We start from the raw sequence: 22802 nt of genomic DNA, 5'->3' as shown, positions 1-22802 counted from the left end.
TGAAACAGACCAGAGTGGTTAAAGTTACATGGAGAGGAAAAATTCACTTGAAAAATTATGGAACAAGAAGAAGAAATGGAAGATGTGAAGGAGGTAGTAAGTGTACTTTAAAAAGTAGAAATGCTGCTAAGAGTACAATGCAAATTATTATGGTAATTTGGATAGGAATATATATCAGTAAGGACAGAATGAGAAATAAGATAAAGGTAGAAAACAAGCTGTGCAAACAGAAATGGTCAATGAGGAAGACATACATGAAGAAATAGAATTGATCAGGTTAGGTCTGTACAAGTAAATTTCAAATCATAAAGCACTATGGGTTAACGAATAAGTCATGGAAACTAAAGAATATAAACAAATTCAAGAATGGGTAAGGACAGATGCAGCAAAGAAAGAAAATGAGAAGCCAAGAAAGATTTTTGAAGCTAAGGGAAATCAAAATGAGAAAGACAAGAAAGGACAGTTTTATTGGAAAGTTGGAAAGTGAAAGATCAGAAGGTGAGGATGTGGTTGGTTGGATAAAGATATAGAAGAGAAAGAAAGGGAAGAAAATAACTCAGAAGAAAGAAAAAATTAAAAGATTGGAGGTAGATTATTTACATGTAGTTAGACTGATCTAAACAAAATTAGAGACAAGTGACTAATTAAAAGAGAAAAACTAGACATAATGTGCTCTGCTGAATACAAAATTGTCAAAAATATTGATGTTCAAATGAGTGAGGAAAATATTACAGTAAACTTCCACTTATCCGAACTCCAAGGGGGATTAGAAATGTCCGATTAATCAAAATGTTCGGTTAATCCGACTTTTTTATGTTTCCTTCCCGTAGAGTTTTATGTGGTAATGTCAGCTGCAATATTCGTACCTGTAAACTTAACATACACATGGAAATGCTTATAATAGTTCATAAACATATTCTATAGAGTATAAAGAGAAAATGTTTAAGGAGAGCTTGTGATACTGTATCGTCACCGAGAGGACTCACGAATGTATGTACTGCCAAACAGCCGATCAGGTGTAAACATGGAATGTGCTGCCACCGTGTGAGCACTTGGTGAAGCTTGCGGGTGGCGCGGGGGTGGTGGAAGAGGCGGCGGGGTGTTTGAATGTTCGGTTGAGATCCAAATACGTTTGGTTAAAGCGATGGCTACCGTATTGAGAAAATGTTCGGTTAATGCGATTATTCGGTTAAAACGCATTCGGATAAGCGCGACTTTACTGTATATATGAAGGTGGGATAGGAGAGGAAAAAAAAAATTGGTGGTGTGAAGATGGCAGTGAAAAAAAGCATCAAGATGGAAGAAGTGGAAATGGGGAGGGACTGATCACTATAATGAATATTAGACTTGTAAGTGAAGGGGCTAGAAAAAGAAACATCACAGTAGGATACATCCCTCCAAAAATAAGAGCAAGGAGTTAGACAGAGTACTAAGAATTTATAAGTGCAGCCAAGCAACTAGAAAGGTTTATTAAATATATATATATGTATATATATATGTGTGTGTGTGTGTGTGAGTGTGTGTGTGTGTTTACCTAGTTGTATTTACGTAGTTGCATTACACGGGAAGGGAGCTATGATCGTGGTGACCCATCTTTATCTTTCAGCATCAATTTTTTTTTTTAGATCTTGATATAGTGTTTGCACACACTGTTTCTTTATCTAAGTTATTCCAGATGTCCAGCTATTCTTTTTCCGATCTCTTCTATAGTTATCCTTTTTTTAGTTTCTTTTCATGACCTCTTGTTTTTCCATTGTCATTCCTTAGTAAATCATTCCTATCAAGGATTTCCATTCTTTTCATAATTCTAAATATAGTCAGTAGATCACCTCTTTGTCTTCTTTGCTCCAATTTTGGTAGTTCCAATTTCGATAATCTTTGTTCATATGTTAATTTGGAAAGAGCTGGTGCCAACTTTGTCATTGCTCTCTGTATTCTTTCTAGTTTCCTTATCTTTTTAGTACTGGGTGTCCATAGTGTTTCTGCGTATTCCAGTTTTGGTCTAATCAATGTAACTAATATTTTTTAAATAATTTCTTCATCCAAGTAGTCAAATGACACTTTCATTGACCTTAATAGGTTGAAGGTTTCTACAACTATTTTGTTTATATGTTTATCCAGTGTCATGTCTTTGCAGATTATTACCCCAAGGTCCCTTTCTGAGTGCACTTTCTTGATTTCTTCTTCACTAATTTTGTAATTTTTTGAAATTCTGTTTTTACTTTTTCCAAACTCCATTATGCTACACTTCTTAATATTGAAGTTCACTTACCACTTTTGAGTCCATTTCCAGATTTTGTCCAGATCTGATTGTAATGAATCACAGTCCTCTTCTGTTCTTACTTTCTTCAATATTTTTGCGTCATCTGTGAAGAAATTCATATAAGATTCAACTCTTTCATCCATGTCATTTATGTATATGGCAAACATGATTGGAGCCAGCACCAACCCTTGTGGAACACCACTTATCATATCTTCCCATTTCGAGTATTTGTCTCTAATTACTACTCTCATTTTTCTCCCAGTCAGGAAGTTTTCTATCCATTCTAATAGTTTACCTGTGGTGCCACCTATTGATTCTAATTTTCTTATTAATTTCTTGTGTGGTACTTTGTCAAATGCCTTTTGTAGGTCTAGATAGGCACAGTCTGCCCATCCATCCCTCTCTTCTATTATATCTATTAGTCTCGAGTAGAAGCAAATCAGGTTTGTTGTACATGATCTTCCTTGTCTAAATCCAAGTTGGTTTGGTTTTAGTATAGATTTTTTTTCCATGTTTTTAACCCGTCTACTTTTGATTACTTTTTCACATATTTTAGCTACTGTGCTTGTTAGGGAGACTGGTTTGTACTTAGTTGGATTTTTTTTGTTTCCTCCTTTATATATTGGTACTATGTTTGCAATTTTCTAGTCTTGTGGTACCTTTCCTTCTTTGAGTAAGCATTTGATTATAATGTGTATTTTATCTGTTAATTCTTCTACGCATTCTTTCAGTATCCAATTTGCAATTCCATCTGGACCATGCGATTTTCTGACATCAAGGTTTTTTATTTGGTCACTAATTTCCATCTTTGTTACAGCTATTTCCTTCATTGGGAGGGGGATTTCTGTCTCTCTATTCCCTCACAGTTAGGTGTGTTCTCAATTGTGAATACCGATTTGAAGTGGTTGCTCATAACTTCTGCCATTTCTTGTTCTGTATATTCATGACTTCCTTGGCACAGCTTTTCTATTTCTTGCTTGTTTTTTAGTTTACCATTCACATATCTGTAAAATAGTTTCAGTTGTTCCTTGCATTTTTCTATAATTTCCTTTTCATAATTTCTCTTTTCTTCTCTGCGCATTTTTACATAATCATTTCTTAGTTTGATGTATGTTTGCCATTTGCTCTTTTTTTTTTCCATGCTTTGTCTCTTTTATCCTTAGCTTCACTACATTTTTTGTACCAGTTCTTTATGTATGTTCTTTCTTGCTTTTGTTGTGGTACATATTTGATCACACCCTCATTATAAATTTCTTTTAGTATATTCCATTTCTCTTCCATCCTTGTTTCTTCATTTAGGAATTTTTCCCAGTTTGCATTACGAAAGAATTTTTTAAGTTTCTCAAAATTCGTTTTGTTGTACATTGGTCTTCCTATTCTATGTTTCTCCTTTCTTCTTAGGTCTTTTTGCTCTTTTAGTTCAAATTCTATTAGTACATGGTCACTCTTTCCTATTGGTATTTTGTAATCTATTCTGTCTACAATTTCAGGTTCTGATGTAAGTATTAAATCCAATCTCGAAGGTTCCTCATTGTTTCTGTATCTGGTATTTTCCTTTATCCTTTGAGTCATTGTGTATTCAATGATCATATCAAGTAGTATGCTGCCCCTCACTGTCATTTCTTCTCAACATATTTCTTTTGAGTTAAAATCACCCATAATTACTGTATTTCCTCCTTTTTTCAGTATATCGATTAGCTCATGTTTAGTATCTTCCAACAGTTTGGAATGATTGGGTTCTGTCCAGGACTTTGTTTTAGGGGGCACATACACTACAAATTTTCTACTTTTCATGTGGTTGTTTTCTATTTTTATCATAATTGACTCTACATTGTTTTTTCCTTCTGTTCACTTTGTCACATTTAAGTCTTTCTTGGTCAGAAATAGTACTCCCCCTCCTTGTTTTTCCTTTCTGTTCTTCATCCAGCAGTTGTATAGTCCTTGTCCCACAGTGTTAGGTGGTAGATTACTTTTTATTTTGGTTTCTACTATTCCCATTATGTCCAGTTTTTCTGATGCCAGGTAATCATTTAGTTCATTTAGTCCTGAGATCATTCCATCTATGTTGGTATAGGCTAGTTTTGATATTTTTCTTTCTCATCTTTTTCTGTCTGCTTTGTTTCCTTTTTCATGATATACCATTTTCTCAGCCGTGATATACCATTTTCTCAGCCTCGGGTTCACCACTTACCATTTTCTTCTCAACCTCAGTTATTATTATTTTTTTTTCCTTCGCTTCATTTCTAAGCTCCTTTTCTTTTTCTTTTTCTTTTTCTTCACCACTCATTTCTTTCTTTATCCATACATTCTTGTGATTTTCACTGTGTGCTAGTTTTGCTGTTCTGGAGGGTACTTCCTCTGCTATCATTTGTGACCTAAGTTTTACTTTTAGTGGCCTATATTGCTTTTCTTTTGAGTATCTACCTACTCTATATATTTCCTCAGTTTCTTTATCTAAGGTTTGATCCTCCTCTTGAATCTCCTTCAGAATCTCTTTAGCATGTGTGTGTGTATGTTACTGATGGGCAACTTTAATTGTGAAGAGATACTATGGAAGGAATGGGAGACAGATGGAAGTGTGGAATCATAGTGTAATATACATAGTAATGAATCATATAATGACCCAATGAGTGAAGGAAGCATTGATATATAAAGGCAAAGGTACAACTGCAAGACTAGATTTGGTCTTGACTAGAGAATCTGAAGTAATTTAAACACTGAATTACTGGCGCCTAATAAGAGTGATCATATGGTCCTTGAATTTATGCTAGAATTGGGGAAGCCAGAAATAATAAGTGATGCAATATACCAACAAGAAGCTACAGTTGTACAGAAGCTCATTGATATACTTAAAAAAAAAAAAAAAAAAAAAAAAAAAATGAATAAATAGAAATAAATAAAAGTGGATTGGGAGTTCAGTGAAGCTGAAAAACAGAATGATAGGATAGTTTTCTGAAAGTTTACAACATGGGAGTGTGTGAAAAGGATATGAAAAAAAAAGTTGTAATGAAGTGATTATTCATGACTGGCCATTTCTAGATCTTTTGTGTATTCTGTATTGCCATGGCATAGTTTCACCATATTCTGTTTAATTTTAAGTTTACCATTCACATATCTATATAATTGTTTGGGTTGATCTTTACATTTTTCATTTATATCTTTTTTGTAGTTTCTGTTTTCCTCCCTGCACACTTTTACATATTCATTTCTATGATTGATATATATTTGCCATTTTCCATTTTTTTTATCTTTTCTCCATCTTTTCCAAGCTTTATCTCTTCTATCTTTCACCTCATGCCTCTTCTGTTGAACCAGCATTTGATGTAAACCTTTTTTGTTTCTGTCTTAAGTATTTATTCACTCATTATAGATTTTCATCAAGATTGTCCATTTCTCCTCCACTTTTGTCTCTTCAATGTCAAATTTTCCCAATTTGCATTTTGAAAGAATTTCTTCAGTTTTCCAAAGTCCATTTTGTTGTACATCAATCTTCCTTTTCTGTATTATTTCTCTCCATATATATTTCTTCCTTTAGTTCAGCCTCTATTAGTATGTGTTTACTTTCCAAATGATGCCTTGTATTCAATTTTATCCACAATTTCAGGTTCTGTTGTAAATATCAAATTTAGTCTTGACAGTTCTTCATTACTTCTGTATCTGGTATTTTCATTTACCTATTGTGTCATTGTATGCTCTATGGTCATGTCAAATAATACATTTCCCACCATAGATCCACTCCTCCTTTCACTGTCATCTCTTCCCAACAGATTTTTTGTTTCAGTTGAAATATCCCATAACTACCAGGTTACCTCCATCCCTCAGTATCTCATTTTATGTATGCCTTGTATCAGCTAACATTTTTTAATGCTCGCCTTCTTTCCAAAAGACCATTGTGTGTGTGTGTGTGTGTGTGTGTGTGTATGTGTGTATTTACCTAGTTTTACAGGAAGGGGAGCTATGCTCGTGGTATCCCGTCTTTGTATCTCGCAGTATCTAGTTTGTTCTTAAATTCAGGTATAGCTCTTGTGCACACTATTGTTTCATCCAGTTTGTTCCAAAGATCCACCACTCTGTGTGGGAAGCTTTTTTTTCAGGTCTCTTATATAACTGTCCTTTTTGAGCTTCTTTTCCATTTCATGTCCTCTTGTATTTCTCTTATCCTAATTTAGTAAGTCTTCTTTATCAAGGACTTCCATTCCTCTCATGATTCTATAGATGGTCAATAAGTCACCTCTTTCTCTTCTTTGTTCCAGAGTCTTTAATTCCAGTTTTGACAACCTCTCCTCATATGACAGTTTTGAGTGTTGGGGCCATCTTCATAGTTGCTCTTTGAATTCTTTCAATTTTCCTTATATTCTTTTTAGTACTGGGTGTCCATAGTGTCGCTGCATACTTCAGTCTTGGCCTTATCAATGTGACTAGTATTTTCTTAGCCATTTCTTCGTCCAAATAGTTAAAAGACACCTTTATTGATCATAGCAAGTTGTAGGTTTCTCTGACAATTTTGTTTATCTGTTTATTAGAGGACATGTCCTTTGTGATAATTACTCCTAGATCTTTTTCAGATCCCATTTTCCTTTGTACCAATTTTGTATTGTCCTGATGTTCTTTTTATACTTTTTCCAAATTCCATTATGCTACATTTCTTGATGTTGAAGTCCAATTCCCACTTCTGACTCCTTTCCCAAAACCTATTCAGATTTCTCTGCAGCAACTCGCAATCCGTTTCAGTACTTACTTTCTTCAGCAATTTTGTGTCATCTGCAAAGAAGATCACGTAACATTTCACCCCCTCATCCATGACATTAACATAAATAGCAAACATTATTGGAGCCAATACTGATCCCTGTGGGACACTACTAATCACTTCTTCCCAAGTAGAATCTTATCTCTGAGCACTACTCTCTTTTTTCTTCCATGCTAGAAATCCTCCATCCATTTCAATAGTTTTCCTTGTATCCCTCGTATGTTTTTCAGTTTTCTTAATAATTTTTTGTGTGGTACATTATCAAAAGCTTTTTGTAAATCTAGGAAAGCACAAGCAGCCCATCCATTAATTTCATGAATAGAAATGGATAAAATTTGTGGCACATGACCTTCCCTATTTAAATCCGAAGTTTCTTGGATTGAGCATATTATTCTCCTCCAGATGTTTTGTCCATCTATTTTTTATATCTTTTTCACAAATTTTGGCTGCCATGCTTTTAAGGGAGACTGGTCTGTAATTTGTTGGGTCTCCCTTGTGTCTCCCTTTATATATTGGTACGATATTGGCATTTTTCCAGTCTTACGATATTTTTCCTTCTTTGAGTGAGCAGCTTACTACCTTATATATTTTGTCTATTAGTTCATCTTTACATTCTTTTAGTATCTAGTTAGCAATTCCATCCAGGCCATGTGATTTCCTGACATCAAGGTTCATTATTTGATCCATTATTTCTGTTTGTGTTACAATTATTTCCCTCATGGGTGGAGATCTCACTTCACTCTTTTCATACCAATGCTGTATATTTTCTCTAGTGTACACCAACTTGAAGGGTTTGTTCTTGACTTTAGCCATTTCTATCTTCTGTGTATTCTATACTCCCATGGTGTAATTTTACTATTTCCTGTTTGTTTTTTAGTTTACTCTTCACATATCTATAGAATTGTTTTGGTTGGTCTTTACATTTTTCTATCACTTCTTTTTCATAGTTTCTTTTTTCCTCTCTGCATATTTTTACATATTCATTCCTTAGATTATATTTGCCACTTTTTTTTTCTCCATCTTTTCCAAGCTTTGTCTCGTCTATCACCTCATTGCACCTTCTGTTAAACTAGCACTTAATATACACTTTTTCCTGTTTTTGTCTTGGTACATATTTATCCACTCTATTATAGATTTCCATCAGAATCATCCATTTTTCTTCCACTTGTGTCTATTATATAATTTCCCAACTCGCTTTTTGAAAAAAAATTCCTAAGTTTCCCAAAGTCTGTTTTGTTATACATCAGTCTTCCTTTTCTGTGTTTCTCATTTCTCTAATACATTTTTCCTCCTTTAGTTCAAACTCAAGTAGTATGTGATCACTCTTCCTAATTGGTGTCTCGATTTCAATTTTATCCACACTTTCAGGTTCCAATGTAAATATTAAATCTATTCTCGATGGTTCTTCATTATTTCTATATCAGGTATTTTCTTTTACCCATTGTGTCATTGTATGTTCCATGGTCATGTCAAGTAATATATTTTCCCAAAGGTCCTCTCCACCTTTTACTATCATCTCTCCCCAACATATTTCTTTGCAGTTAAAATCTCCCATAAGTATTATGTTTCCTTCATCCATCAGCATATCATTTATTGAAAGCCTTGTATCTTCTAACACTTTAAAATAATCACTCTCTTTCCAAGAACCCATTTATGGGGGTATATAAATCACCACAAACTTTCTTCTTTTCATGCTACTATTTTCAACTCTCATCATGATCATTTCCATGCTGTTTTCTCCATTTGTAACTTTTGTCACATTTAAGTTTTTCTTAGCCAAAAACATGACTCCACCCTGTTTCTCCTCTATTTTTAACCCAGTGATTATATAATCCTTGTCCAACATTATTTGGAGGTAGTGGACCCCTAATTCTCCACAATTCCCATTATATCTGGTTTTTCTTCTGACAGATAATCATTTAGTTTACTTAATCCTGAGATCAATCCATCTCTGTATAAGTCACTTAATTTTTTCCCCTTTCCATTTTATTCTCTGTTCCTTTTGTTTCTTTTTCTTGAATATGCCATTTACTCAGCCTCATGTCTAGCACTCTCCAATAGAACTTTTTTTTTCATCAGTATCCATTTTTTTTATTTTATTTTTTTTTTCTAGCTTCATTTCTTAGTGCCTTCTCTCTCCTCATCATTCATTTCTTTTTTTATCCATATACTTTTATAGTGTTCACTATTTGCTAACTTTTTTGCATTTGCTAATAATTCTTCTGCCACTATTTGTGACCTTAATTTGATCTTTAGAGGTTAGTTTCTTTCTTGTGTGTATTGTTCCATCTATGCACTTCTAATTTCCTTTTCTATTTCTTGCTCTTCGTCTTGTACTGCTTTCAGAATTTTTCTTGATATTTCCTTCTCTTCTTTTTCTCTCAAGCACCTAACTAGGTTATGTTTTTCTTATAGATCATATACTACTATACACTTCTTTTTGTCTACTGTATCTCTAACCCAGCTTTCTTTTTCTTTCATTACCTGAATAACTGTGTCTTTAGTGTTCTATATGTGTTGTTGAACAATTTAAAAGCCATCTTTTTGCTTTTTTGATCCTTTTTCCATTCTCTCCTGATTTTCTGTAGGTTTTCCTCCCCTATATTTCCTCCAATTTTCTTGGACATCGCCTTGATTTGTTCATCCACCTCTTTTTTTAAGGTCGCACTATTAGCAGTGTCTTTGTTTTTCATCCTCTTATTTTCACTTTTTACTTCAATTACTTCTGTCTTAATTCACTTACCTCATTATTTATTTCATTTTTTTTTTTGCTTTGAATCCCTCACTTATTTTGATATTCTCATTTCTTAGGTCCATATTTTGTTTCTTTAGATCCATAATCTCTTGATTCCATGAAATCCTCCTAGATCTCATTTCTTTTTCTATGTCTATAATTCTACTCAGGTTTCTTCTGTTGTATATATTAAATCCAGAAAAAGGTTCATCTGTCTAATTTTGCTAGATATTCTGTGTTAGGTTCACTTGTTTTTACTTTATCATTCTAACCAAAGACTTGACAGTATCCTGATCACACTTTGACTTAAAATGTTTAATGAATGCCTTTTTATAAGCTTCATATTGGTTGATATTGTCTATTTGCTATTATTATTAGCCTAGCCCTACCCTTCTCAGGATCTACATTTTCTTTTAAAATTTCAATGATCATTTTTTCATCGGTTATGTTTTTAGTGACATAGTGTTGATCAGACTGAGAAACCTATTAACTCCCACTGCATTTTCTTCCCCTGAAAATTTGGGAAAGTTTATATTCAAGGTAATCACCTCATGATGCAAAACTCCTGTAGTACTTTCAGTGTTTTTAAACTCAATTTGAATTGACTACCTCCTATGTAGTCATCACATGTATGGCAATTACCTCACATGTACTTCAATCTCATTTTCCTAGTAGTCTTCTAGCTCACTAGCTCATCGTCCTAGTATTCATACATGAGATGACTGCGTTGTAACATAGGTGCATGGGAGGTGTTGTTCTTAAGCAGGAGATTCGAAGTTTTCTTGTTTTTGTAATAGATAATGAACATGGTCAACGGGGCTGGCAGGTTTGCTATGACATTTAATGATTTGTTTGACGATATTTTCTTCGGTTTTATATTCTGTAATCATGTGCGATTTACAGAATAATTTGATGATTTCACCTAGATTTGGGCAATCTGGAGCTTGGTCGTACCATTTGTTAAGTTGCCTCTTAATGACCCTGGAAATTCCATGGTTGGAATAGCCATTATTTATTAGGATTTGTGTAGCTCTTTCAATTTATTGATTGGTGCTTTTCCAACTACTGCAGTGCAAGAGAGCCCTTCTAATATAAGCACTTACGGTAGAGTCTTTAAATCATTGAGGGCATTCACTTTCCCCATTTAGACACAGGCCTGGGTTAGTGGGTTTGGTGTAGATGGTGCTGAAGTGTGAGTGGTTTTGCACTACCAGTACATCAAGGAAAGGAAGTTTACCATCGGCACTGGACTCATTTGTGAAATTAAGCCAGGAAACTGCTTGCAGCTTTTCTCTTAGTTGGATGAGGTCTTCTTCATATGCCACTTTCACAAAGATGTTGTTGATGTGTATGTAAATAGCAGGTTTGTTGATAGCATGGAAAACTTCATGTTCCACCATCCCCATGAAGAAATTAGCAAAGAGGACCCCGAGAGGGTAACCCATCGCTATTCCATCAATCTGCTGGAACTTCCTTCCATGGAGGCAGAGAAACAGTGCTTCCTTCATACACATCCCCAATAAGGTCAAAAGGGTCATTTTTGATATGTCTAATTTTGGAGGACCTTGTGCAAGGTAGATCTTGTTGATGATTAAGTTGATGGTCCAGTCAACATCAATGTTCGTAAAGAGGCTTTCCACATCATAGGAAGCAATCACATCTTCGGCATTAGAGTTGTTGAGGAGATGGAGGAAATCTGCAGCAGAAGACAAGTTGTAATCCCAGAGATGAAAGGGGTAAGCCACTCATTTGATTTCTTGATGATCTGATAAGTGTAAGTGGGAACCTGGCTAATTATGGGTCATAGGACAAACACAAGATACAAGAAGACTGCAGATTGTTGAAGCCCTATAAATCTAAGAGAAAATACCTTCCATGAACCTTGTCCAATGTTACTGATTGGCTCTCTCATTGGTTCCCTGTACTACCCTCTTCCCTATTGGTTATCTATTTACTACCTATTCTCATCTTTTGTTAATATGTAAGACCATGCATTTTGACCACTGTCATTGCTTTTGGAAATGTATAGTGTATGAAATGTCAAGCCACACTAAACTCCACTCTTCTTCTTCCTGAGTTTGAATTGTGTCCTTTGGACCAGCCATAGTAACCTTACCTACTGAAGCCAAGTTTATAGTTAGACATCTTAGAAATATCCCCAAGAAGATCATCAATGCATCTACTGCTATTTTCTTTAATGAAATCTGTCTCCAGGAAAACCTGTCGCAAAATATGTATACAGTATATATATATATATATATATATATATATACAGTATGCGCGGAAAATAATGATGCTGCCCTTAATGAAACCTGTAAACTGAAGGTGAAGGTTAGTTTGCATGAGAAAATATATGAAATCATGCAAATTATGGTACTTACATATAGAAATTGGTTAAAATTAATATCCCTTCCTCTGTATCACCTTCTGGAGACGTCCTGGAACTGATAGTGCAAGGTTCTGGAGGGTTGTTTCAGGAATGGAGGCCCAGAGCTGGCGAATAGCGGATACCAACCATGGCACTGATGGCCTTGGTCTCCTCAAAACAGTCAGGAAGATAGTCAGCCAATAACTCCTGATAGTTATACTGATTAACTTTTTCATTAGCAGGGAGTACAACCCTGCCCAAACCATAAGCGAGGCAGGGTGCTTGACGACCTTGTTCGTGAAGCGAGGTTTCAAGGGGTCATCACCAGGCTTTTGGTAGACCTTGGCTGCTGGGGTGCCAGTCACTGTGAAAGTTGATTCGTCATTCCAGAAGACTGTTTTCCACTGTTCATCTGTCCATGTTGAATATTTCTTGGCAAATTTTATACGTTTAACAACTTGCTGATGAGTGACCCAAGGAGTAGTGCGGGCACGGTAACTTTTATAATTCAGGTCATCATGTAGTAGCTGCTGGATCGACCTGATAGACATCACCAAGGAGATTTGGGTTCTTCTCTTTCTGAAAGAGAAGAACCCAAATCTCCTTGTCTTTTAACTCCCTACATCTTTTGTTGTACCATCACTTTACATAATATTTTTATTGTTTTTGTCTTGGAACATACTTTTCCACTCCTATATAAATTTTTGTCAAAATATTCCATTTCTCTTCTGCTGTTGTTTCCTCCTTGTGTATCCTTTCCCAGTAAGATTTTGAAAGAATTCTCTTATTTGATCAAAATTTGTTTTTTCATACATCAATCTTCCCTTTCTATATTGTTAATTTTTTCATGTATTTTTCCTCTTTTAGTTCTAGTTCAACCAATATGTGGTCACTTTTTGGTGTTTTGTATTCAATCTTGTCCATTATTTTAGGTTCTGATGTGGTTATTAGGTCCAGTCTCGATGGTTCTTCATTTCTATACCTAGTATTCTCTTGTATCCATTGTGTCATTGTATGTTCTATAATCATATCAAGTGGTACAATTCCTCATAGGTCGTCCCCACCCTTCACTGTCATCTCTTCCCAGCAGATTTCTTTACAATTAAAGTCACCCATTATAACTATTCTTCCTCCATCTTCTATTATATTATTTAGTGTTATCCTTGTGTCTTCTAACATATTTTTGTGTTCTTTTTCTTCCCATGAAGCAGTTTTAGGAGGCACATAATTTACTACAAACTTCCTGCTCTTCCCATCCTTGTCCTCCACTTCCATCATAATCATCTCTACTCTATTCTTTCCATATGTGACATTCCTCACATTTATATCCTTCTTAGTCAGGAACATAACTCCACCCCCATGTTTTACCTCTCTGTTTCTAATCCAATAATTATATGCACCATGTCCTACACTGTTGGGTGGTAGTGGACCTTTCAATTTTGTCTCAACAATTCCCATTATGTCCAGTTCTTTTTCCTTCAGATAATCATTCAGTTCATTCAAGCCTGTGTAAGACACTTTTAATTTTCTGCTACTTCCATTGTGTTTTCCGTTTTCCTTCTGTTTTCCTCTGCTATGAACCATTTCCTCACTTTCATATTCACTACTCTCCAATAGATTTTCTCTTTTTCTGACTTTGTTCTTTTCTCATTTTTTCCTTAGCTTCTAGTCTTTTTGTTTTCTCATCCTCTCCTCTTTATTCATTTCTCTTTTTATCCATACCTGTTTATATTTTTCACTGTTTGCTAGTTTCCCTGTTTTTGCTAAGACATTCTCTGTTGTTGTTTGTGACTTAAATTTAACCCTAATTGGTCTGGTCTTATCTATATTGTATTTCCCTAGTCTATATATTTCTTCTATTTGTTTCTCTATTTCTGGTTCTTCTTGAACTACTTCTAATATATTGTTTATTTTTTCCTTTTTCTCCTTCATTCTTGTCCTATTTTGATTATACTTTTCTTCCATCCCTAATATAATTACAGTATACATTTCTTTTTATCCGCTAAGTCTCCTACTATATTCTCCTTTTCCCTCATCACTTTAATAACTATGTCCATAGTTTGTTCTTTCGTCTGCTGTTCCATTATACCTCTAAATTCCATTATATTGTTCTTGTGTACTTTTTTCCAACATTTACCTCTTTTGCTATGGACTCTGTATTTTCTTTATTATTCCTCTTTAATTCCTCATTCTCTTCCTTTACTTCTCTTAACTGTCTTTTTAATTCTTCTATTTCTTTAGTTAGATTTTGATTCTCTTTCCTTAGTTCTTCCAGTTGATCAACTTTCTCACAAACTAGAGTTAATTGGTCAAACCTAACCTCCCATTCTTTGTTCATTTTTTTTTTAGTTTCTCCTCTAGATTTACTTGTCGGGGGAGGTTGTCACCTCCTCCCTCATTGAATCCATAAAAGCAGTTATCTAGTCTTTCCATTGAGCTGCTATTGTCTATATTTCTGCTCTTGACACCTCTGCTTCCTTGTTGTTCGTCTGTGTATTCTGGCCCCTGTTTGTTTGTGCTTCTCCTAAGATTTGGGCCCCGTTTGTCCCCTTCCTCATTTCCTTCCATTTTCCTCAGTTATCCTTCCCCTTCTCCTTTTTCTTCACCTTCCCACTACACCACGAGCTTTCCCCTTCCCTATTAATACAACACAGGTATTTCCTTGTTGTGATCCTCGTAATTTTGAAGATTTCACCAGTCCAGAGAAACATGCCCAATTCTATATTATATATATATATATATATATATATATATATATATATATATTTATATACACATACACCAAAAAGAATATAAAGAAGTTAGAAAGAATACAAAGAGCAATAACAAAGCTGGCACCAACTCCTTCCAAAATGACATGAACAAAGACTGTCCAAATTAGAATTACCAACTGTGGAACAAAGAAGAGAAAGAGGAGACTCACTAAATATCTATAGAATTATGAAGGGAATGGAAATATTAGATAAGAATGACTTATTGAAATGGGACAATAGAAAAACAAGAGGACATGAAAAAAAAAATAAAAAAGATAATTACAGAAGAGATCTGGAAAAAAAAAAATAGCTTCCCACACAGAGTGATAGATACTGGAACAAATTGGACAAAGAAACAGTGTATGCAAGCACTATTCAAGATTTTAAGAAAAAACTTAAACACTTCCATACGGTGACACCTACATAGGCGGCATGAGGAGCAAGTGGGTACTCGATGATGCCAATGTCGGCATCTTGATTATATCTATTGTAGTTGTACCTATGTAACCTCCATTCTCTCTAAACTGGCTTCATCATATTTTCTATGGTTATCAAAATACACAGGTGAGAGAGAAGGAACGATTGAGCACTGACTTTATTTTTTATAATGCGATTATCATGAAGCAACATCGTACGTCGGGCAGCTAATGCTGCCAGACGTGCGATGTGCCCCGGAGTGAATAGGTTAATGCTGAGAGATACAAGGATGGGTCACCACGAGCATAGCTCCCTTCCTGTATAATACAACTAGGTAAATACAAGTGTGTGTGTGTGTGTGTGTGTGTGTGCAGATTGCACAACTATATACCTTGGTCACTTAATCCAACACTCGCCATCCGCCACTTGTGCGGATGTTTGGGTACAGGACATAAACCCACTTTGGGAATTGGTGGTGTTTTATGTCCTGGGCTGATTTCTGAAGTGAATTTGTCCTGAGCCCAAACATCTGCACAAATGGCAGTTGGTGAGTGTTGTATTAACCTCTTCACTCCGGGGCACATCACACGTCTGGGAGCATTAGCTGCCTGATGTATGATGTTGCGTCATAATAATTGCATTATAAAAAATAAAGTCAGTGCTCAATCATTCGTTCTCTTTTGATAACCATAGAAAATATGATGAAGCCAGTTTAGAGAGAATGGAAGTTATGTAGGCACGACTACAATAAATATAATCAAGACGCCGATGTCGGCATCATCACGTACCCACTTGCTCCTCATGCCGCCTACATAGGCGTCACCGTATGGAAGTGGTTAAGAGACTTACGTGTACAAAACTATATTGAAACAAAATCCTTTTAGTAATGATTTTTATTTTATTCTTACAGGAGACAATGGCCCGTTCAGATGCTCATAGGAAGTTTTATGATTTCTGTGATACACCAGAGGAGAACAGTATTGTTCAAGAAGATGAAGACTGTGATCCCAAGAAATTAGTTTCTGAAGTTGCAAAATGTATTCTTGGAAGAGACAGTACATTTTCCTCCCCATTTGGACAAAGGAAAGGTACAAATGTTTCATGATGTTAAGATATATCCTAGTTTGTTTTTTTTGTATTTATGAGTGATATCCATTTTTCTTTTTTTTCAGTGGTGTATGCTGATTATATTGCATCAGGTCGTTCAGTTTCCTTCATTGAAGATTATATTCAATCTGAAGTTCTTCCACTCTATGGTTCAACACACACAACTGCATCCATAACTGCTCGTCAGACCACTGCCTTCAGGTTTGACATTTTCAGATGTTTGTTATATTGATTTGGTCCTCAAATTATGGTCAAACTGACTATGAAGCAAGATTTGTGTTTGTCAACAGTGTTGGATTTGGATATGAGCTGAAGCTACAGTAGAAGGCCTCACAATCCACAGGAGCCTCATAAAATTTCAGTTTTATAAAGATTCATGTTGCTATTTGTGTGTACTTTAGTTTTTAGAATGGGTTGTGTACAAACTTTTATTTGTAGTTTTAGAATGGCTTTAAACATAAGCAATTAGAATAATATTTTGAGCCTAGATTTTTGGTTTTTGGTTTTACATGCTAACAAGAGGCCTTCAAGCTTTATATAGCTCAGGACTATACCTTGTCTAAATTTGGTACTGTTAGATGTTTTGTGTGTGTATGTGATTTACCACTGTCTTGGATTACATGTTGGACTTATGATTGACAGCTATTACTCTCCTGGATGAGAGCACAAAGCTCATATATGTGGCATAATCTATGGGTAATGCTGTAACTTTACATACACACATACACACACCCACAACAGGAAATAGTGAAATTGTGGAAAGGGAATGTGGAATATATAGATGTAGAAATTGCTGAAATTATGAACAAATATTTTAAATCTGTATTCACAAAGGAATATACACAAAATTGGGATGAAGGAAAGGGAGAAAGATCCCCCTTATTGTCCTGGGTCAGAAGTAATGCAGCAAGACACACTACATCCACAGCAAGGCTGCTTCATTTAATTCGGCGACCCCCCCTCTCTATCCTTTCATGCAGGACAAGGAGAAATTCATTTGGGCTGCATCAAAATATCATTCATACACACTCCCTTCCCCCATCCCCCACCCACTCTGTTTCATGCATCATAGCATCATCCATTCACAACCATTCTCTACTCACCTGTCTTTCCACTTCCTTCTTCAGCAGACATTCCTCTCTTTTCCAGTGGCCCTTTTATCCCATCCATGGTCACCCCCCCCCCCCCATGTTCACTTCCTTCACCTCTGTTTTCCACATTTCTTTTACTAATCTTTCTTCACTCATTCTTTCCATGTGTCCAAACCATCCCAATACTCTTTCATCAACCCTATCTCCCAACTCCCTTTCCACCCCTGCTCTCCTCCTCACCTCCTTGTTTCTCACTCTATCCAGCTTAGTAACCCCTACCATACTTCTCAGGCATTTCATCTCAAACACATTTAAACTCTTCCTCTCTTATGTTCCATGCTTGTGCCCCATACAATGCTGTCAGCCCAATCACTGTTTCATACAATCTCCTCTTAACCACTTCCATACGGTGACGCCTACGTAGGCGTCATGAGGAGCAAGTGGGTACGAGATGATGCCGACGTCGGCGTCTTGATTATATTTATTGTAGTCGTACCTACGTAACCTCCATTCTCTCTAAACTGACTTCACCATATTTTCTATGGTTATCAAAATTCACGGGTGAAAGAGAACGAACGATTGAGCACTGACTTTATTCTTTATAATGCGATTATTATGACGCAACATCACACGTCGGGCAGCATTAATGTGCCCCGGAGTGAAGAGGTTAACATCCATTCCCAAATGTCTATTTCTCATTACACTTTTTAATCCCCCAAGACATTTACTTGCTTCTTTCAATCTACATTCCACCTCCATTCTTCCCTTTCCTGCCACATATGTACCCAGATATCAAAACCTATCCACTTTCTCCAGTGCTGCTCAGTAGTATGCAGCTAATGCTTTAGGGTCTATATGGGATGCCCCTATGGACCAGAGCCACACATAATTTTGTCTGTGATAGAGGAAATCCCTATTCATTGAGAAATTGTGTTACCCTATTATATAGTGAATATCCCTTCATTATGCTGTCCCCCCAATCTTAATACTGTCCTGTACCACTTCTCTGAATATTCATTTTGTTTTCACCAAACCCTATGTTAGGGGAAAAAGAATACTGCCACCAAGTGTTCCTACTTAACCACTTCGGTATGATGACGTCCACGTAGGTGTCATAAGGTGTGAGTAGGTACATGATGCTGGCATCAGCATCTTGATTATACATTTGTACAGTTGTACATAAGTTACCCCAGATTCTGTGAACTGGTTTGATCACGTTTTCTGTGTTTATTTACTCAGAGTAAAAGAGAATGAGTAATTCAGCAGTGGCTTTATATTTTATAACGTGAGTAGTGTGGTGTATTGTACATTTGGTAGCCGATGCTGTGTGCGAGAATTTGAGTCATACTGAAGTGGTTAAGTTGTAAAAGGCAACAAAAATGGGACAGGGATGGGACTAGGCATCCTACTCTCTGTAGCCCCAAAAGGGGACATTCCTAACTGTTATACTTTATAATTTTCCACATTGGGTATTAATCAAGTTGTAAAGACTTATTCTTGGTGGAGAGTAGAGGGGTTGCCAATTAAGTGAAGTGGCTTTGCTGTGAATGTACTGTATCTTGCTGCATTGCTTCTGATGCAGGACAGTGGGTGGGATACAGGAATGACCTGTTATCCATGAGGAGCTGAGATGACAGGGAGGAAGGGGTGGAGGAAAGGAATGAGTGGGTACATGCCTTTGACTTGGCTACCTCTCATATAAGGGGGAAAAGCTCTTAGTATATAGATAGTCCACATTTACTGTACTTATCTTATAATGTATAGAAGAACTGCAGTATTCATAGATTTGGATTCACAATTCGTACATTCAGAGAAGCTGCACAGCAGCAGCAGCAGCTCCTTCATGCCACAATCCAACTTCACATTGCACATTTGCGCTTTGCACCACACCCCGAAGGAGGCCATGTGGTGGTGACTTATTCCCACCACTGTCTGGGCATAGAATCAGTTTGTGTGTTATTTTTGAGTCAATAAGTATTACATTCTATGGGACTGACATTTGATATGCAGACTGGGCCCAGAATCTTTAACCCCTTCACTCCGGACCAAAATCTCGTGGGCAGCATTAGCTGCCAGACGTGCGATGTTGCGTCATAATACTCACATTATAAAAAATAAAGTTACTGCTGTATTGCTCGTTCTCTTTCACCCGTGAGTTTTGATAACCATGGAAAATATGATGAAACCAGTTTACTGAGTATGGGGGTCATGCAGGTACAGCTACAATATATATAATCAAGACGCCGACGTCGGTATCCTCGTGTATCCACTTGCTCCTCATGAAGGGGTTAACCACTTCCATACGGTGACACTAGGTAGGCGGCATGAGGAGCAAGTGGGTACACAATGATGCCGAATTTGTCGTCTTGATTATATTTATTGTAGTCGTACCTGCGTGACCTCCATACTCTGTAAACTGGCTTCATCATATTTTTTATGGTTATCAAAATTCACGGGTGAAAGAGAAAGAGCGATTGAGCAGTGACTTTATTTTTTATAATGCGAGTATTATAACGCAACATCGCATGTCTGGAAGCTAATGCTGCCAGACGTGCGATGTGGCCCGTATTGAAGGGGTTAAGAACTTCAGCTGTATTTTTTACACATTTTCACACATGGAGATCTGACAGCCAGCAGCTGCTCACGTCTTACCTCTTTCAGTCTGTGACATAGAAACAGTCCCACACTTGATAACTATTTATAGAATCATGAAAGGCATAGAAACTATTGATAGAGAGGATCTAATAAAATGGGATAGTAGAGATACAAGAGGACACGGAAAGAAAATCAAGAAAGACAGTTATAGAAGAGATCTGAAAAAGAACAGCTTTCCCCACAGGGTAATAGACGTTTGGAACAAGTTAGATGAGAATGTGGTGTGTGCAAAAACGATACACGAATTTGAAAAGAGTGTAGATAAAACGAGATATGAAAATGGGACACCAGGAGCATAGCTCCCCTTCCCGTAAAATATAATTAGGTAAATACACAAAGAGCAGCGACATAGATGTTGCCTACACTAACAAAGATGACATATGAACAAAGATTGAAAAAATTACATCTGTCATCACTGGAACAGAGAAGAGAAAGAGGCAATTTGTTGACCATTTTCAGAATTATGAAAGGGATGGAAATTCTCGAAAAACAACTTATTAAAGTGGGACAGAAGAGAAACAAGAGGACACAAAAAGAAACTAAAGAAAGACAGCTATAGAAGAGACCTGAAAAATAATAGCTTCCCACATAGAGTGATTGATGTTATGCCAAAACTATACACAATTTTAAGAATAAACTGGATGTGGAGAGATACGAAAACGGGTCACTACAAGCATAACTCTTGTCCCGTAAAATACAACTAGCTAAATACACTAATACAATTTCTCTCTCTCTCTCTCTCTCTCTCTCTCTCTCTCTCTCTCTCTCTCTCTCTCAGAGAAGCCTGTGGGAGGTCTCAAGGACTGTTACTAGCAACTTTGGTACTGCAGGTTTTTCCTCATAGTGAAACTCAAGGCAACAAATACTGTTATTCCAATCATTCATCTCTAATTATATTGATATTAGTCCATCTATATTTGGGTAGGCTATTTGTGATATTTTTCATTCTTTTCATCCCTTTTTCTTGTGTATTTTTTGTTTATTCATCATTGCCTCATCTTCTAATATATCACTCTCCAATAACATTTCGTTTTTTCTTGTTCTCTTCTCATTTATTTGATTTCTTTTTAGTTTCTAATACTTGTTTTCCCCCCCTTCCTGTATTTCATCCATCTTGAATTTGTCTGTAGTATACTGTAATAACTGGTTTCTTATCTTGTTCATTAATTTATTCACCATGTTTTTTTTGCTTTGAAATTTACATTATCTTGCACCTCCTTGTACATATCTGCCTAACCTGAATACTTTTTCTATCTTCATATATGCCTTCCTCACTGCCTATTATTACTTGCCTTATTTCTTTTGCTATGTGCATTTCATTTCTCATTCTTTACTTACTGTTAATTTTTCCTCATTCCATTCTACCACATTGACAAACTTTTGTCTACTATTATCTATTCTTCAGAACTCTCATCACCTTTTTCTCTGCATCTTCCTCTACTTTTTCATGATTTTTATGAATTGGTCTTGTTCTCTTCATGTAAATTTAACCATCTCTGTTGTTATTCTCTTATATTTCTACACTTCCCCTAGCCTTTTCATTACTTTGCTTCACACTGTCCTTCATCTTAGTTCTTTCTTCCTTTGACTTATCATAATCACCCTTGAACTTCTCTAATTCTGTATGATTCATTTGAAACTCAACATACTCAATTTGCCCTTCAAATCATCTAATATAACCATTTGGTCAGCTACTTGTTTCTAGAGTGCTTTTATTTAACTTTTTCACCATTACCATATCTTCTACCACTCTAGTCAATACATCATTCATGATTGCGATACTTTGTTGTTCTGAATTACCTAGCTTATTTGTGAATCTTTTGTAATTACTATCCAGGACATCATCAAGCATTGAAATAATACCAACACAGTTAGCCTGGCCACAGATTCAAACTGCCCCAGATGTGCTTTCCATACAGAAGATACAGAGCACCTCATACTACAATGGTCCACAATAACAGTCCCTTGACAACAACACAATATATCTTCACTGAGTGACTTATGGTCCTGCCTTGAGGCTGTTGTCAATTACATAAAGGCCACAGGTCTTGTGCAAAAGATATGGACAATGGATTGATTGATTGCTTGAATATGAGACAACTTATTATCTTTTCAAACCGTAGTCTAATAATGTAAGTTCCTCATTCCTATTCTTGATATTACAGGCATGAAGCTCGGGATATAATCCGCAATGCTGTTCATGCATCTGAACATGATGCTGTCATGTTCACAGGTAGTGGGGCCACGGCAGCAGTCAACAAACTCATTAATGCCCTTGACCTACCCCATGCACCAATTGTATTTGTGTGCCCCTTCACACATCACTCTTCCCTATTACCATGGAGAGAAATGGGAGCAAAGGTAAAAAATATATGAGTTGCAATGTCATTATTTCTACCTGATATATACGTATTTCCCTAGATTTTTTAAGTATATGAACAGGTCCTCTTAGAGAAGTTTGTACAATATTTGGAATAAACATGAATGAATGTGATGTGTGTAAAGTTGGTTACTAGCAATGGTTTTGTAGTATCACTCCTGCCCAAGAAGTGTGCATTTATTTCCAGAAGACAAATCTCCACAACTCATGTCCCTATTTGAGGTGTTACCCTATGAGCTGGTATTTGATCCTTGGATCAGGTCCAGTATATTAATGAAGAGACCTTT

The 22802-nt window shown here is 36.1% G+C and overlaps 2 protein-coding genes across 6 annotated transcripts in view; one reads left to right on the top strand and one right to left on the bottom strand.

Annotated features, from left to right (window-relative positions):
* Positions 1-22802, top strand: part of LOC143031974 (uncharacterized) — a 98559-nt gene that overhangs the window by 4526 nt on the left and 71231 nt on the right. For all 5 annotated transcript variants that reach the window (XM_076196378.1, XM_076196379.1, XM_076196377.1 and 2 more), the window contains exons 2-4: positions 16193-16370; positions 16455-16590; positions 22301-22496. In XM_076196378.1, the coding sequence (XP_076052493.1) occupies positions 16199-16370; positions 16455-16590; positions 22301-22496 (504 nt within the window). In that variant the 5' untranslated portion in view covers positions 16193-16198. The remainder of the gene's footprint in view (positions 1-16192; positions 16371-16454; positions 16591-22300; positions 22497-22802) is intronic.
* Positions 10863-11621, bottom strand: LOC143030487 (uncharacterized). The gene is made up of 2 exons (XM_076193637.1): positions 11615-11621; positions 10863-11440 (listed from the first exon to the last, which is right to left on the bottom strand). The coding sequence occupies exons 1-2, from the start codon at positions 11619-11621 to the stop codon at positions 10863-10865; spliced, it is 585 nt and encodes a 194-aa protein (XP_076049752.1).

The sequence above is a fragment of the Oratosquilla oratoria genome, chromosome 12 (genome assembly GCF_046742065.1).
Source record: "Oratosquilla oratoria isolate Oo_2021 chromosome 12, ASM4674206v1, whole genome shotgun sequence".
In the NCBI taxonomy this organism is placed as follows: Eukaryota; Metazoa; Arthropoda; class Malacostraca; order Stomatopoda; family Squillidae; genus Oratosquilla; species Oratosquilla oratoria.
The sequence above is the reverse complement of the archived record's forward strand: the minus strand, read 5'-3'. Positions and strand labels throughout refer to the sequence as shown.